A 16,617-nucleotide genomic window follows, 5' to 3' on the forward strand; every position below is an offset into this window, starting at 1 on the left:
GAGTCTAAGTCTCTTTGTAAGTCATTAAGAACTTGCCTTATGTATCTGGGTGCTCCTGTATTGGGTGCGTATATATTTAGGATCGTTAGCTCTTCTTGTTGCATTGATCCTTTTACCATTACGTAATGTCCCTCTTTGTCTCTTATGATCTTGTTTTCTTAAGGCCCAACCTCAAAATCCCACTCTATTATTCCCATAAAATCCTCGATTACACAGTCAGTCAAATTCAGTGGGGATTACACAGGACATGAATAACAAAAGAAGAAAAGATGGAAATCATTGGGGACAGCTTGATCACTACACCATATTATTTATCTCAAATACATACACTTCCAACTTTCAGAATGAGTAACTCATTCTAACATAGGTTAAAGACACTCCGAAAGATGTTTTTCTTTACATATTTTACAATTCAAGCCTTGAATACCATTTTTTTAAATTTATGAAAATGTCCAAGGCCTCTAATATTCATAAGTGAATAATCAAACAGTAGGCAGTGGATGGCCCAGTGGAAAACTTAAATGAGGAGGTGTCCTGTCATGCTTGGTAATGAACGAGGCCTTTAAATGGATTCTTCATGTTATTTACCTGTTGGAATCATTGAAATAAATTGCATCAAACAAATCCTCTGGAAATCGCCCAAATGAATATAACATGCCATTAATCAAGGTGCCAGTTAAATGAATTCTACACTTTTGGTAGCAACACAAGGGAAGGCTGTACATTTTGTCACCTTATATTTTAGGATTTTAAAAGACTTGAAGGGCTGATAGAAAAGCTTGGATAAAGTTTACATTTAGCTTCAACATGTGGCCTAACTTCTCAGCAACTAGCTCCAGCTGTGGAATGTTGATAGATGACAAAAAAGTGACAGCTGGAAGGATGGCCCTCACTTATCCCAAACCATGGTTCTCTCCTCCTCTGTGGTGTTCATACACACCGTTGCCCAGTTGCACAGTTTCTTACCTAAGTCTATAAGTATGCTTATGTTTTCCATAGCTTAGCAAAAACCCTGAGCTGACTTCTATTCAAACTATTGCCCCATTTCACTTATTCAACTCGTTTGGAGGCTGCCAAATTTGATAGAAAAGAAAAGAAGTCGTATCCTCAGCTCCGCTTCCTTATCACCCACTTACTTCCCAGGCCCTCGCAGTCTCTCTCTTGTATTCTTCACCCACTCTCTGCTAAAACTACTCTCTCACAATCTAGCAACAATCATGTTAACTCAGCAAGCAGTAGCAACATGCTATTGAAGACCCCTATACTTCTAAAACTTGATTTGTGGTACAGGACCCTGTGCTTTGTTCAGCTCCCTGGATCTCAGCTGCTTCTGCCTTCCCATGGACCTACATCATAAAAAAAAAAAAAAAGCAGCCGTCATGTTACCTTAGTTACTGTCCTCTGCCCACTCCTCTGTGCTGCCTGCCTTTATGCCCCATTCACTCCTTCGGCCTCAGCCGTCTTCTTATGATGAACATTTCTTGCGTCTGTAATTTCAACTTGGATTTTTTTAATGTATTGAGACTTGCTTTATGACTGAGCACGTGGTCAGTCTTAAAGAATGTTCTGTGCACAGATGAGAAGAATGTGTATTCTGTGGTTGCTGGATGGTAGATGTCTGTTAGGTCCATTTGGTCAAAAGTTCATTTAAGTCCACAGTTGCTTTGTTAGTTGCCTGCCTCGATGATTTGTTTGATGCTGTCAGCGGCCTGTTGAAGTCTCCCACTATTATTGTATGGCTGGATCTCTTTTCTTAGATCTAGTAGTATTTGTTTTACAAGGCTGGATGCTCCAACAAAAGCCTCCTCCAATGTCAGATGCATATGTATTAGGATAGTTAAATTTTCTGGCCTCTTACAAGCTCCATGTTCCCATAGTGCTTCAAAGTCAGTAGGTCTAACACTGAATGTGTCATTCCCAGCCCCATCACATTCTATAACACCATTTCCCCAACTTTCATCTCTATGCCCAAAGTCACCTAGCTAACCATTCATCTTGACTTCTCCTCCTTCCTGGCAACTCACATTTTATAAATCGCCGGGCCCTATTATTTCGGCCTCTCCACTGTCTCTTGCATCCATGCCTTCCCTCCTTTCCATTCCCACTGCCTTGACTCAGTCCACCCTTTCATTACCTTGTGCCTGACCTCTAGGATAGTCCTCCTCCTATGCACTGCTGTAAGTGTGCAAGGTCTTGCTGAAATACTGTGTCCACTTAGCCCATACTGTTTCCTTTGCCAAGAACCAGCCATTTCTCTATTTCAGATTTCTAAAATCCCATTTGTCTCTCAAGGTCAAAATCAAATACCACTTTCTCCATAGCTTCATGAGCACCCCCTCCTTTCTTAAAATAACTGCTTCAGCCGGGTGTGGTGGCTTACGCCTATAATCCCAGCACTTTGGGAGGCCAAGGCGGGCAGATCACCTGAGGTCAGGAGTTCGAGGCCAGCCTGGCCAACATGATGAAACCCCATCTCTACTAAAAATACAGAAAATTAGCCAAGCATAGTGATAAGCACCTGTAATTCCAGCTACTCAGGAGGCTGAGACAGGAGAATCACTTGAACCAGGGAGGCAGAGGTTATAGTGAGTCAAGATAGCATCATTGCACTTCAGCCTGGGCAACAAGAGTGAAACTTCATCTCAAAAATAAAATAAAATAAAAAATAACTGCTTCATCATCTCATATCTTTAAGCATTCTATACCTTTTGAGGCATATCTCACTTCATGTTGTATTGTCCGTCCTTTCTATTTTTTCAAGTGGGTTGTAAGAAGGCATAGTCTTATTTAGCTGCTTTCCCCATAGTGCTTTCTATGGGGATTTGCCCTTTGTAGGTTTATTGTTGAGTAAATGACGCTTACTAACAAGATTTTTAAAACCCAACAGCACATTTAATGCATACTTATTTATTTTTGATTTTCATAAATTGGTTTGCAAGCAGTTCTCATGCCTGTCAGCTGAGACCAGGCATCCCTAGAAGCACATTGGACATGGCTGAAGTAGTGATTGTGTTTGGAAATTGCCATAAACTGGGCTTTCATCTTATTTTCATCATATTCTCATGGCTCCATGCTGTAACTTATCTGTCACTTCTCGTTTCAGGGAGAGTGGAGAAGAGAGGAGAACAAAAAGTAACTTCAGGTAAGATTTTATCTAATGGACTCCAACTTTATTTCCTGATTTTATTTCCATTTCACCTTTAAAATTTTTTAAATTTATTATTCAAAAACTCACACTAAAAGTAATAGTTTATGGTTCTTGAACTGATCAATATTAATTTAATTAAAATAAATTCATATATTTAGCCTTTTCACTTTCACATCAATCAGTTATACCCTTTTCATGCAATCATTACATTTAAAAGAAAATGAGATGGAATATTGTTTAATTTTTCCATGATTATCTATTTAAAGGTAAGCCTTGCAACCACCAGTATTAAAATACAAACATTGTAATAGTTGACAACCAGTTTATTTTCCCAAATGACTATGAATCTCAATTTTATTTCTTAAAACTGCTTATGTATTAGATGTTTTTCGGGATAGTGTTAACTGACAAGCATCTTTATATTTTGGAGGAATTTTAAGAATGCCTTCACTTCTAAATTCATATGGATTCAGAAGTGAATTATGCTTTGGCAGAGTGCCATTGCACATACAAGGGGTCAATCTTTGCCAACTAATACAAAATTAAGTTTTTCCATTTTCATATTTCCATTACTTGCCTTTTGGCTTAAAGTTGTGAGGTAAGATAGTTTTTCATTTACCAAGTCAATCTTTGCCTAGGAGCAGTGTTCCACCTCACAATGCCCAGAAATTGCCAACAATTAGAGAGAATGTTAATTAGGCATGTGTAGCTACGCCCACCATCCTTCCCGAGTTTCCACCAACCCACTACTCCTGGGATAAGTGAGAGCTACCGGTCACTCCCATCCACTAGCTTCTTTTAGCTTCATTTCTCATCTGGTAATAAGGTATTATGTGTGTTTCCAAAAAGTCAGTATAGTCAATAGAAGGCAAAGATCCATCTTAATCTAAAAGTGTATAAACAGCATAAGCTCCTATCTCTGTTCTCCTTCCTAACCTTAGTATTCATTTCAGAGAAGTGGGCAACTTAATACTTGCATAAATTTCCTGTTAAATATTATTGTTCGTGTTCTCTGGAAATCTTTTAAAGCCTGATCATGAACACACACACACACACACACACACACACAATTGTGAAGACAAGAAAGTCTCTGAAAGTGTCTGATTCCCTCACAGGTGTGATTACTTTCATTATTGCTCCTTGTGGGGAAATTATTTATACAGCTTCTAAAATGCTATTGCCATGATGCTGTAAGTACTGCCTTCTTAGTTAAAGAAAATTCGTAGTTTGGAAGAAAGCTAAATCTGCCAAAGTGTTATATCTGATGCCTCTTTAAGTCCTCTCCATAGTCATGGCTTCTAAAATTCTGTGTGATCCAGGTTAGAGACAGAGGCAGGACAAGAACTCAGGCATCTTCACTCCATGTCCTTTCCTGTACCCCCAACATGCTAACCTTTCTTTTCAAAACAAACTGCTAGTCACTGTAATGCTTTGTTCTGTTACTTGCTTAATAAAACACTTTCAACAGTTGGAAAATATTTAAGGCAACAGCATCTTTGATAGGGAACACAAGTCACTAGGGTTATGAGAAAACTCCCTTTACCAGTGGAATTTTTACGGACTTGCCCTATCTGATTCATAGCTTGTCAATTGCCTGATTTCTATGAGAGAGTAAAGTCAAAAATAACTAACGGATAGAGCCCATATTCTAGGGAAATAATAGAGGTCTCCTAACCATTTCAAAGGACAACAAATCATGCCCTCAAGAAATCTACATTTGTAAAGATAGTCTGAGTTTTCAAGATTGGAACATACTGTTTGCCATTATAGTCATAAATACTACAATCAGTCTGTGGTGCTGGGCTGAATGAACGCTTCTTCAGATAAAGTGTGTGGCTTAGATGCCGAAAACATCATGCACACTCCTATTTCTGACTTCCTGCTTGGAAAACAAAAAAAAAATTTAGAAAACAATATTTTAGACAATATTCCTATTAAAACCGGGACCCACCAAGACACTCATATTTTGGTTGGTTAAGGTTAATTCTTTGTTAAAGAGTCTTGCACTAAGATAAAAGTTACACAGAAGTCACTTTTTGTTTAGGGTAAGAAGTAACTTCATAACAAGGAAACGTCTCTAGGACTAGAAAGAATGAGATTATGTTTGTAAACATGTGCAGGGGTTGGGTACCCCCATAAAGAATATTGACAAGAGATTCATGAAGAGTTTGGTTAAATCATTGCTGAAGTTTTTTCTAATTTTGTGTCTATGATTCTACTGCCATTTTCACTTAAATGAAATGTCTCTACTATGTATATTGGGGTCAACAAAACTTAAGTGGCTTACATTTCATTATGTACTAAGTGAATCATGTTCCAAAGATTACACTAATTTAGTTTGGACTGAGTTTCTCAGTAAAGCATCTAGCTGATGGTGCTAAGACTATGGAATAAAACTGTCCTGTAGTCTATTTAGTGACTTCTATTTAGAGTCGGTCTACACTGATTGCAATCCTGGCTATTGATTCACGTATGATGCTATTTTCATAAGCCAGAAATAACTCACAAGAAAATATGTATAACTTGGTATCATTCATTGTCGTTTTTGAAAACCCATTTAAATCATATGCCCTGTGATGCTAAGTTTGGAAGTCTATGTCATATCCATACAATATGGTTAGAAATATCAAAACTAAATTTGGTGATTTGGCTTGGTAAAGAATATTATATAAAATATATGGTGGTATAATGATAAATGGAAAAATATGAGAAGGCAAATGCCTGATGTCATCAAATTTCGATTTTCCCTTGATTCTCTTCACCAGAAAAAAATTTTTTTAAAGATCAGCTATTTCATAGATATAAAAATTCCATTGTTTGAAGTACCTTTACCTGATCAGAAGAAAGACCTCTTTGGGGGCCATGGAATTCACGGTATTAGAAAGCAACACAGCATAAAATGCAAAGAAGAATTCTTGTGAAGAAGAGTACATTATAAATTATTGTTTAGAAAAAGCTATGTTAGGATGCTTACTAACGTAAACTAGGGGAACACCATCTGTTAAATCTATATTCACACATTTCCAAGGAGAAGAATGCTTTCAAATTCAGTTAAGTGTAATGGAAAGAATAGCCCTAGTGGAAGACAGAATGGAGAAATCAATTGCATATTTTTCATTTCTGACATTAGAGCATCCCTAAAGTTAGAAAACTGTTTGTTCATTTTCATAATTTGCAAAAAGCTACCCATTGAGAGGAACAGTGTTATTTTTTTTCTCAACTCAAAAGGTGAAATTCATTATTGGAAATTTAGCAAATGTAGAACATCTGCTTTGCAAGCTCAGTCCCTTGCAACTTACAAAAAGTAGGCTTGCAACACACTTAAAAAGACTGAGTGTGTTGCTTCTTGGAAATGTTCTACAACAGCAATGGCACCTCTGTTTTAAAACTTTGTAGTAACACACACTGAACATGCAGTCATTCAGGATAAAAAACAATAGCTAAGTAGATACCGAATAAAATCTTCTATCTGTGCATGAATAAAGTGTTCACTTTATTATATGTCACATTTATTAAATACAAATAATAGCACATTTGGCATGATTTTTATCTATGCTATTTCTATTTTTATAGCCTTTTTGCCATAGTTCCTATCTACTATCCAAAAAAAACTTAAAAACTAAGAGTGAGAAATACCTAATTTGTCATAGATTTAATTATTGGTGACCAACATTAAATATATGAAGTTAGCAGGTAGAAGACATTGTGACAAATACATTTAAGTAAACTATTATCCTTGAAAAGCCGATCGTTTTGGACATCGGCATTTTGCAATATTTTATGTGTTTCATTTTCACTTTGAGAATCATTATTCCAGTTAGAATCAAGCTTAAAATGCTTATCTCCTAACTTGTTCATAGCTTATAAAAGCGCTTTTCTTGACAGCAACTCAGGCACCACGAAAGAGGCAGAGAAGGAATCTGAGGCATTTATAAATTGATACTTTCAATTTGATAAATATTTCGATTGTCCAGGACTTGTGGTTAACATCAAAGATAAATAAGATGTGGGATAAATATCCTTAATTCACTCACTTTCAGTTCAGGGAGAAAAGCAAGTACACATGATTACAACATGGTGTCAAGAGTGCCTTTTAGAGAATGATGTACAAGTAATCGTGAGGAATTCAGGGAGGGCTTCCTGGAATAGGCAAGACTTGAGTCAATCCTTGAAGAAAGCATTGGAATAGTTTACCAGGTTTTTAAAAAAGGGGGGAAAGGGCTGGCTGGCCAAAGGAATGTGTTTATGCAAACTAAACAAATTTGAAACACAAAATAGTTAATGAAAGATAAATTGCCAGAGAGATGAAGGTAGTGGGAAAAGGTAGTGGCCTATTGAGGGAAAGTTTAGTGATTTAATAAAACTGGAGCAGAGTCATAAACATGAGGTGGGAGATGTGGCCAAACAGTGGGCACATGCCAGAATCAACAAGGACCATCTGTGCCATTCCATGGAGTTTGGACTTTACGCAGTAAGTGCTGAAAGCTAATGAAGTGCAATGGAATCCATTTGCATTTTCTAAAAGTCTCTCCAGAAGAGAGATTTCAAAAAATCTCAGTGGAAGTATGGATTGGAAGAGAAATTGACAGGAGGCAAGGAAATCAGGGGGCATACCATTTTAATTAAGCTGCTGGAGAGAACTGACTGTGCTCCTGTCTTCCCAACTCTGCATTCAGTGAGGTCATGTAGGGAGCTTAAAATTGGCCATGGTGGGAGTATTTACATCATGGAAATTGGCAAACACTACAAACCAGGGTCCATTCAGTTTTAAACATCGACCAGTGTGTCCCTGGATCTAGGTCTGCATGATAGCAAAGCCTGGGCATTTCCCACTGCCCTGCTATGTGACTTGGTCGTCACTTGGGTTAGCTAATAGATGGCAGAGTTGAGACTTGAACCCAGACCTGGGATCCACATCTGGCCTAACATAGACCCCAAGGCATTGCTGAAAAAAGAAGCAAAATATTTTTTCCTAAGATCCTATGCCCAGTGGCCCAGGGTGGTATAAACAAAGTCTCATATTTTTCCATCCTGTAATTCTAAGCTACCAATTTTCTGCCTTGGCCTTCCAGGCAATCCATCTCTAGCATGTTTGCTTTTTCAAGCAGCTTTCCTGAAGACCTGGCTCTCTGAACTATGTTAATGAATTCTGTTTTAAAAGGTAACAAATTTTCTCTGGGTTTATGGTTTCAGAACAATATTTATTGTTGAATGAAATAAAGTCTGTTAGATACATTTTCCCATCCACAAAATGGAAGACTTACACTTGGGCTGTTCATTAAACGAAGTCCTACGGATTTTATTTTTAAACAATCTTCATTTTCCAGCCAGTCGAATTTGTGATAGAGAATGAATAACAACAGAGCTGTGCCACATTATTTTTAAAATACCTTAAATTTTATTGTATAACAGTAGATTTAAAGGAATGTGTGTATGCAAACTAAACAAATCTGAAATACTAAGTAGCTAATGAAGGAGAAATTGCCATGCCACACCACATAGTCAAACTACAGATATGAACACATCTACCTGAAATTCCCTCAACATATTTAATGTTTAATTTGGATTGCTATTATAGTACACTGAACAGGATTTATCTGCACACAGTTGAGACTTGAAACATGCTTTCTTTAGGTGGCAGAGGAGAAATATTATCTTCAGCTGCCTCACAGTAAATTTCACAGCATGCCTCTTTGTATAACTGAAAAAGAGAAACTTTTATCTGTGTTGATTCTTTCACAAACAACATGTGTGTGTTTCTTGCACCCAGAAGAGGAAATGGAGAATAATTTCATAATCTGTGTTAGTCAAAAATTACTTTAGACTTTTATCTTCAATTAAATATGGTATTACAAAAATAAGTCACAAGGAATTTTTAATTGAAATAGAAAGTAACTTCAAATATAAATGAATATTCAAGAGCTAGACAATAAATCTCATCAGGGCAGCATGAGATGAAGCAGTTCTCGACAAAATCAGGCCCATGCTATTAGGCTCATAGGTATGTGTTGAATGATCAACTAATTTATCGTGAAAGTTGTATCAAAGGGCAACCTACATGTGTTTAGCTCTGTATCAGTCAATATAATAATGACAGTAACTACACTCTTAGGTGACATGACCTGTAATTAAGGCTTCTGGGTAAATACATATTTTGACTAGCTAAAAGTGTCATTTATATAAACAAAGGATTATAAATGCACACAGAAATAGAATATCAGAGATCCTCAGGCTGGCCTGTGAAAGGAGTCTTAAGTCATACCTGATTTTCCCACAGGGGAAAAAAACGAGGTGGTTATTTCTAAGCAAGAAACAGATGCCTAACTTGTTCTTTTAAACAGAAATGACCACAAACATTTTAATCAACTGCAAATGATATACTTGTATGCTGTGCAACTTAAAACCTTCTAAAGTGAATGTATGTCACTTGAGCCATGCAGTACAGAAGTCAATCATATAAATTGTCCCATTATTTCACTGAAAATCCCCAGATAAGAGCTTGTGTAGGACAACAGAGAAGGCATGAAACTCTAAGGAAGCATGAAACACCTGAAGTCCACTCACCCCAGAAGTGAGGTTATGACTTGAGTGGCTTGAGTTGGAGGAATTCCAAGAAAGGCTAAGCTTTAGTGGGAAAATAGACAACAAAGGAAGGTTCCTGTTGTGAGGGACACCAGAACCACAAGTCTCTTTCAGAAGCAGTTGAGTGATCTGATTAATTAATTCACACTAAGGGATTATAGATGACCATGAATTACTACATTATTGAGTGTAGCTAGCATATCTAAATGTTCTTAGAAGTGATCCCAGTGTCTTGGCTTCCATTTGGACCGTTTAAAGGATGGGATGATCCTGACCATGGCCCATGCCTTTGTTTGAACATCTTTCCATTGTTTGAACATCTTTCCCTTGTTTGAGTCCCTTCCAAATGTCTCTTGAATGCCATCTGCCCTAGCTTACCTTCATTTCCTTACACGGCTTTACTATGGCCTGGTTATTAATATGACTATAAATCTCTAATACATTTCACACTGCATAGAAACAATCTGTATTTCTCAGTCAGATATAGTCCTTTCCTCCTCCAAAATGTCCCTGAAATGCAATTTTATCACGCTTTCTCTGAAAACACAGTTCTCTGTTTCGCTGATATCCAGAGACAAACAAAACACCACATTCAAAATCTGACTTTATTTAATGCACTTTTATCTTGTTTTCTTTGGCCATTTTTCTTACCTAATCTGCTAGCTTTCTTGCCATTTAAAAATACTCATCCCAGGACATATAGATAAGCAAATATGAACTACATTAAATTGAATATTTTTCCTTAGCCTTCATGGTAACTTGAAATGGACTATATCTTTCTGGAGCAATAAGAGCAACATAGTTATATGATGTTTAAACGTTTTTTAATTTATTTTTTTTAATTGTAAAATATACATAAGACTTACCATTTTAACCACGTTTATGTGTGAAAATGTTCGGTGGCATTAAGTATATTCACATTGTTGTGCAACTGTCATCGCCACCCATTCACAGAAATCTTTTCATCTTACACAGCTGAAACTCTGCATTCCTTAAACAGTAACTCCCCATTCTTCCATCCCTCTGTCCCTGGCCAGCATGATTTCACTGTATGTCTCTGTAAATTTGACAACTCTGGGTACTTAATATAAGTAGAATCATTACAATATCTGTGTTTTTGTGGCAGGCTAATTTCATAACATTGAATTTCATCCACGTTGTGGAATGTGCCAGAGTTGCCTTCCTTTTTAACGCTGAGTCAACTGGTGTGTATATATTGCATTTTATTTATCCATTCATCCAAAAGTGGACACTGGGGTTGCTTCTACCTCTTGGCTATTTTGAATTATGCTGTTATGAACATGGGCGTACAAATATATCTCTTCCGACCCTGCTTTCTATTTTTTTGGTATATACCTCAGAAATAGAATTGCTGGATCATGTGGCACTTTATAATATTTTAACTTAGGCCGAAAGAATGAGTAAATTTGTAAGACTCTCCAGATTTCATAATTTATTTACTTGTTGGCATATATTTTGTTGTTGCTGTCATTTTTTACTCTCTGTTGCTTTCTTCTAGATCAGCAATATCCAATAAAAGTACAATGTAAGCCATATATATAAACTTACATTTTGAGTAGCTGCATTTCAAAAAGTAAAATGCAGTAGGAAAAATTAATTTAATGATATGTTATTTAAGTCAGGATATTGAAAGTATTATTACTGCAGCATGCAATCAATATAAGAAATTATTCATTAGACACTAGAAATGATAGATATGCTAAGCATGTGTATTATAATAGAAAATAGAAGATTACATGATGCAATAATTGAAGAAAAATGTAGTCTATAAAAGCAATAAGGTTATGGTTAATGGAAAAACACTTTACTTCAGATTTTAAAGTAAAATTTTAAATAATTAAAATTAAAAATTCAATTTCTGAGTTGCGCTAGTCACACAGCAAGTTCTCAACAGCCATGTGTGGCCAGCAGCTACCATAGTGGACACTGCAGAGCTGAGGCTCCTCACTGGAAGTTTGTTTTTTGTTGTTTTTTTGTTTTGTTTTGTTTTTAAGACTGAGTCTAGCTCTATCACCCAGGCTAAAGTGTAGTGGCATGATCTTGGCTCACTGCAACCTCCACCTCCCGGGTGCAAGTGATTCTCCTGCCTCAGCCTCCCAAGCAGGTGGGATTACAGGCACATGCCACCACACCCAGCTAATTTTTGTATTTTTAGTGGAGACAGCGTTTCACTATGTTGGCCAGGCTGGTCTTCAACACCTGACTTCAAGTGGTCTGCCCACCTCGGCCTCCCAAAATGCTGGGATTACAGGTGTGAGCCACCGTGCCTGGACAGGAAGTTATATTCTTTATTTAACCCAATGCAAATGTACAATATATTTTTTAAAGTAAGATATAAATTCATTTTTAAAATATAATTTACTTTTCTAGTGTTTATCTAAAACACACAAAAAAATAATTCTTGTCTTTTTTATAAAAAAGAGAATCAAAAGAGAGATAATCAATTTTTTTAATATAACTCCATAGCAAAAGTATTTAAACAACAGCTTCCCAACATATGTGTATTAGGTCCTGGTTTCACATTAAAGTACCAGTAATGTCCTATTCTTGGTATCCTAATTATTTTGGTAATGTTTGAATTTTAGTGAGCTTCTTAGGAAGCATTAAATATATATACTTTGCAGCAGTGCTTTCTTACCTGAATGGCTTGGGAATTGGCAGTAGTCAAAGCCCTTGAGAGGTTGTACAAATTAAAAGAAACTAAACTAAATGACCTGAAAGATGGATTTAATCATCTCCTGTTTTTAAATAACATATGATTATTAGTGGCAAAAATAAGTGAACAGGCGCCTCCGATCATGTTGCATTGTTTGTCTTTTTGGTTTGGTTTTGTTTTTGAGACAGGGTCTCATTCTGCACTCAGTTGCTCAGGCTAGAGTCTAGTGGCACAATCACAGCTCACTGCAGCTTAGATCTCTTGGACTCAAACAATCCTCCTGCCTCAGCCTCCTGAGTAGCTAGGACAGAAAGGTGTGCCACCACACCCAGCTAATTGTTGTTGTTTTTTTTTTTTTTTTAATTTATGAGACAAGGTCTCACTGTGTTGCCCGGGATGTTCTTGAACTCCTGGGCTCCAGCAGTCCTCCGGCCTTGAACTCCCAAACTGCTGAGATTACAGGCATGAGCCACCATGCCCAGGCTTTTGTCTTTTCAGGGACCACTGAGTTGTGTTGAGTATAAACACAATAGGATCTAGTTCAGTGTAAGTTTGACATCATACTCTTTCCACTAGTAAATTATCAAATTCATGAGAAATTGTCAAAGGAAGATCTCTTCTGGATGAAAAGTAACAGATTTGTATATAAAGATGGCAGACATGAGAGACCATTCAGCTCATATTGCTGAAAAACATGTAAATGCCAAGGCTAAGATGTGACTAATTTAGATTTTTAAAAACAATTTGACTTCAGAATTTGTATAAGCAATATACTATGTGACACAATAATCAGTACTTATTGATGAAAGACCTGTCTAAATAACAGAAAACAAATGTGCCCGATAACCACATAGATGTTCCTCACAGCAGTGGCATAAGGAGACTTGAAGAAAAAATTTAGTTCAGAGCTTTTTAAACCAACAAAAATATAACAGCTGTTTAGCAACTCCCATTTCCCACGCCCTGCAGCCCCTGGTAAGTTCTAGAGATCCACTGTAAAGCATCGTACCTACAGCTCACAATACTGTATTGTACATGTAAAATCTGCTAAAAGGGTGGTTCTCATGTTGTATTCTTACCACAAAATAATTTTTTAAAAAATAATAGTCACTTTCTATCTAGCAGGAGTGGTCAGCTCACTACAGACATAAGCACACTAAAAAGGTAACCAAAATATGAAAAATCATATTGTGGCCCAGTCCGTTGTCCCAGGCACTTAGGGATTTAGAATATACTGGTCCTACTCAGCAGGTAGGGAGTTTTAAGGCTGCTTGGCATTGCCTGAAATAGGGAGAAATATGATCTTAAGAAATGAAGCTTTTCAACCTTTCAGTGTGTTTGAAAATTACCTTAACAAAATGTTGCAAAACAAAAACAAAACAAAACACAGCAGCTATGCCTCTATATTTCCTTCTATAGAAACCCTGTAATGTAATTCTAGGTTACATTATTTAACTCTAGGTTACATTGTATTCCCAGAGGTCTAATTGGATTTTCACATCAGTTTGTGTCTCCCAGACAGTTTACACAAACAAGAGATACTTCTTTAAAAAAAAAAAAATTGTCCATCCTTCTTTTTTCCCTGAAACTGGAGATACAGGAGAGGTGGAAGTGCAGTTAGGTCTCAACTTGAGACCTACCTATGAAGCAGGACTCTTGCTTCTTCCATGTCCCATCAGAAGAGCTGATGCAACTTGCTTTCTTTTCACCAACCTGAATCATCCAGTGTCTGTATTCAGTCTGCATTCAAAATATCATATGTACTATTACACTGGAAGAAAGGATATGTACTTTTGAATTTGACACATCAATATAGATATCTCATGTATGGCATTTTTATTTTTATTTTTTCCAAATTTATTGAGGTATAATTGACAAAATTCTGTATATTTAAGGTGTATAACCTGATGTTTTGATATATGCATAAATAATCACCATTATCACACTAATTAACATATCCATCACCTCACATAATTACCTTTTCCGTGTGTGTGTGTGTGTGTGTGTGTGTGTGTGTGTGTGTGTGTTGAGAACACTTATGATCTACCCTCAGCAAATTTCACATATACCACACAGTATTGTTAAGTATAGTCATCATACTCTACATGAAAACTCTAGAGTTTATCTATTGGTAGACATTTAGGTTGTTACCATATCCTGACTATTTTGAATAATGCTGCAATTATAAAAGAAATGCATACAACTTAATAGCAAAAAATAACAACTACAAAAACCATTATTTAAAAATGGGCAAAGACCCTGAATAGACATTGCTCAAAAGAATGCATACAAATGGACAATAGGTATATGAAAATGGATTCACCACCACTAATCATCAGGGCAATGCACATCAAAACCACACTGACATATTAGCTCACATTTATCAGAATGGCTATCATCAATAAAAGAAAAGGTAAGTGTTGGCGAGGAAGTGGAGGAAAGGGAATCCTAATACACTGTTGGTGATCAAGTAAATTAGTACAGCCATTATAGAAAACAGTACGGAGATTCCTCAAAAAAATTAAAAATAGAGCTACTTTATGATTCGGCAATCCCTTTTCTGGGTATGTATTGAAATTGAAATCAGCCAAAGAAATTGAAATCAGCATCACAAAAGATATTTCAAACTGTTTTTCTTCTAATTTTAAATAACCTGCTTCAGTAAGCCTATATTTTTCTATTTTAAGAAAAAAGCTTTCATCTTTTTCAACTTTCAACTTTTTTAGTTAAAAAAGAACACACATATTCATCAGTCTATGGTCATTATCTCATCAGAAGAGATACATTAAATTCTGGGAGATTGTAAACAGGTACCACATTAGCCAGAGTGGGAGAGGAAAACCTCTCTGAGGAGGAGGCATTTGAGCTAAATCCTGAATGATGTGAAGGAACCAGCCCTGAACAGGTCTGGGAGAAGAGTGCAAAGGCCCTGAGGCAGGGCAATCTCGGTGGGTTGACGGAAGAAGAAAAAAGTCAGCGTGGCTGGAGCGTGATGAGCAAGGGTGAGCGTGTGGCAGCATGCAGCTTACATGGGGCCTTGTGGACTGTGGGAAACAGTCTGGATTTTATGATAATTGCATTAAGAAAAAAAAAGCACTGGAGAATTTTAAGCCAGATAATGAGATTTTTTAAAGTTCTACACACAGGTGGGATTTTAGGGAAAAAAAAAAAAAAAAGGAGATAAGGGAGCCCATTTAAGAAAGCTGTTCAAGTAAACCAAGAGAAAAATGAAGTGGCCTAGACCAAGGTGGTTTCAATAGAAATAATGAGATGCTGTCAGGTTTAGGAAGGATTTTAGAAGTAACACTGACAGCACATACTGATAGATTGGATGTGGAAGGATACAAAAACAGGGATAAAGGATGGCTCCAGGTTTAAGATGAGAACAAGCTGGTGAACAATACTATTTACTGAGATATAGCAGACACGAGAGGACCCATTTGGGAGGCTCAGGATAAAAGGAGATTTCTATTTTATTTATCTTAAGTTTGAAATGACTGTTTCCTACCAAAAGCAATGATGCTTCTTGGGTATGTACTGCAATTATCTAGGTGAGAAACAGGGAAGCAGCAGTGGGGATGGGGAAGTGGGTAGATCTGAGAAATGTTTGAAGAAGGAATGGGCAGGACTTGGTTATCAATGACATGTAAGTGATGGAGGAATGCAGAGGAATCCCAAGGCCCCTGATTGGAGTGACTAAGTGCCACATTCCCTAAGAGGTGGCACAGGAGCCAGAGCATGTTTGGAAGAGAAGAGGAGGACTTCATATTTAGATAGGTTCTGTTTGGGTGCTCATGGAAAACCTGAGGCCATGTGCTCTGGGCACGTTCTTATTTGAGCCTCAAGCTCAGGTAAGAAATACAGTTCAGAAATTTGGGAGTCACCAGTGTTAACACAGTTGTCATTAGAGCCAACAAAATGAATGAGATTACCCAGAAAAGGCCCCTAGCACAAAAACAGAAAGAGACTTTATTTCAGATCAAAAGAAAAAGCTCGACGTGTATCACGCTGGAGAGCAAAGTAATCTTGAAAATGAGAAAAAGAGAAGGGAGGGAATGATGCAAACATCCTTCCAAATCAGATGTGTTATTTTATCAGAAGTAGCACTTCCTCTTCAGCCAGGACCTGCAGCAAGGAAATATTGGACATAAGTGCAATCTCACATCCAAAGAACAAAACCTACAGCCACAGAGCAGGATGATAAAGGACT

At 37.0% G+C, this 16,617-nt stretch overlaps 1 protein-coding gene across 2 annotated transcripts in view; it reads left to right on the forward strand.

Annotated features, from left to right (window-relative positions):
• CHST9 (carbohydrate sulfotransferase 9) overlaps positions 1–16,617 on the forward strand; it is a 280,265-nt gene that overhangs the window by 136,370 nt on the left and 127,278 nt on the right. For both annotated transcript variants that reach the window (XM_037727876.1, XM_017498122.2), the window contains exon 3: positions 3,104–3,142. In XM_037727876.1, the coding sequence (XP_037583804.1) occupies positions 3,104–3,142 (39 nt within the window). The remainder of the gene's footprint in view (positions 1–3,103; positions 3,143–16,617) is intronic.

The sequence above is a fragment of the Cebus imitator genome, unplaced genomic scaffold (assembly GCF_001604975.1).
Source record: "Cebus imitator isolate Cc_AM_T3 unplaced genomic scaffold, Cebus_imitator-1.0 Scaffold12, whole genome shotgun sequence".
Classification (NCBI taxonomy): domain Eukaryota; kingdom Metazoa; phylum Chordata; class Mammalia; order Primates; family Cebidae; genus Cebus; species Cebus imitator.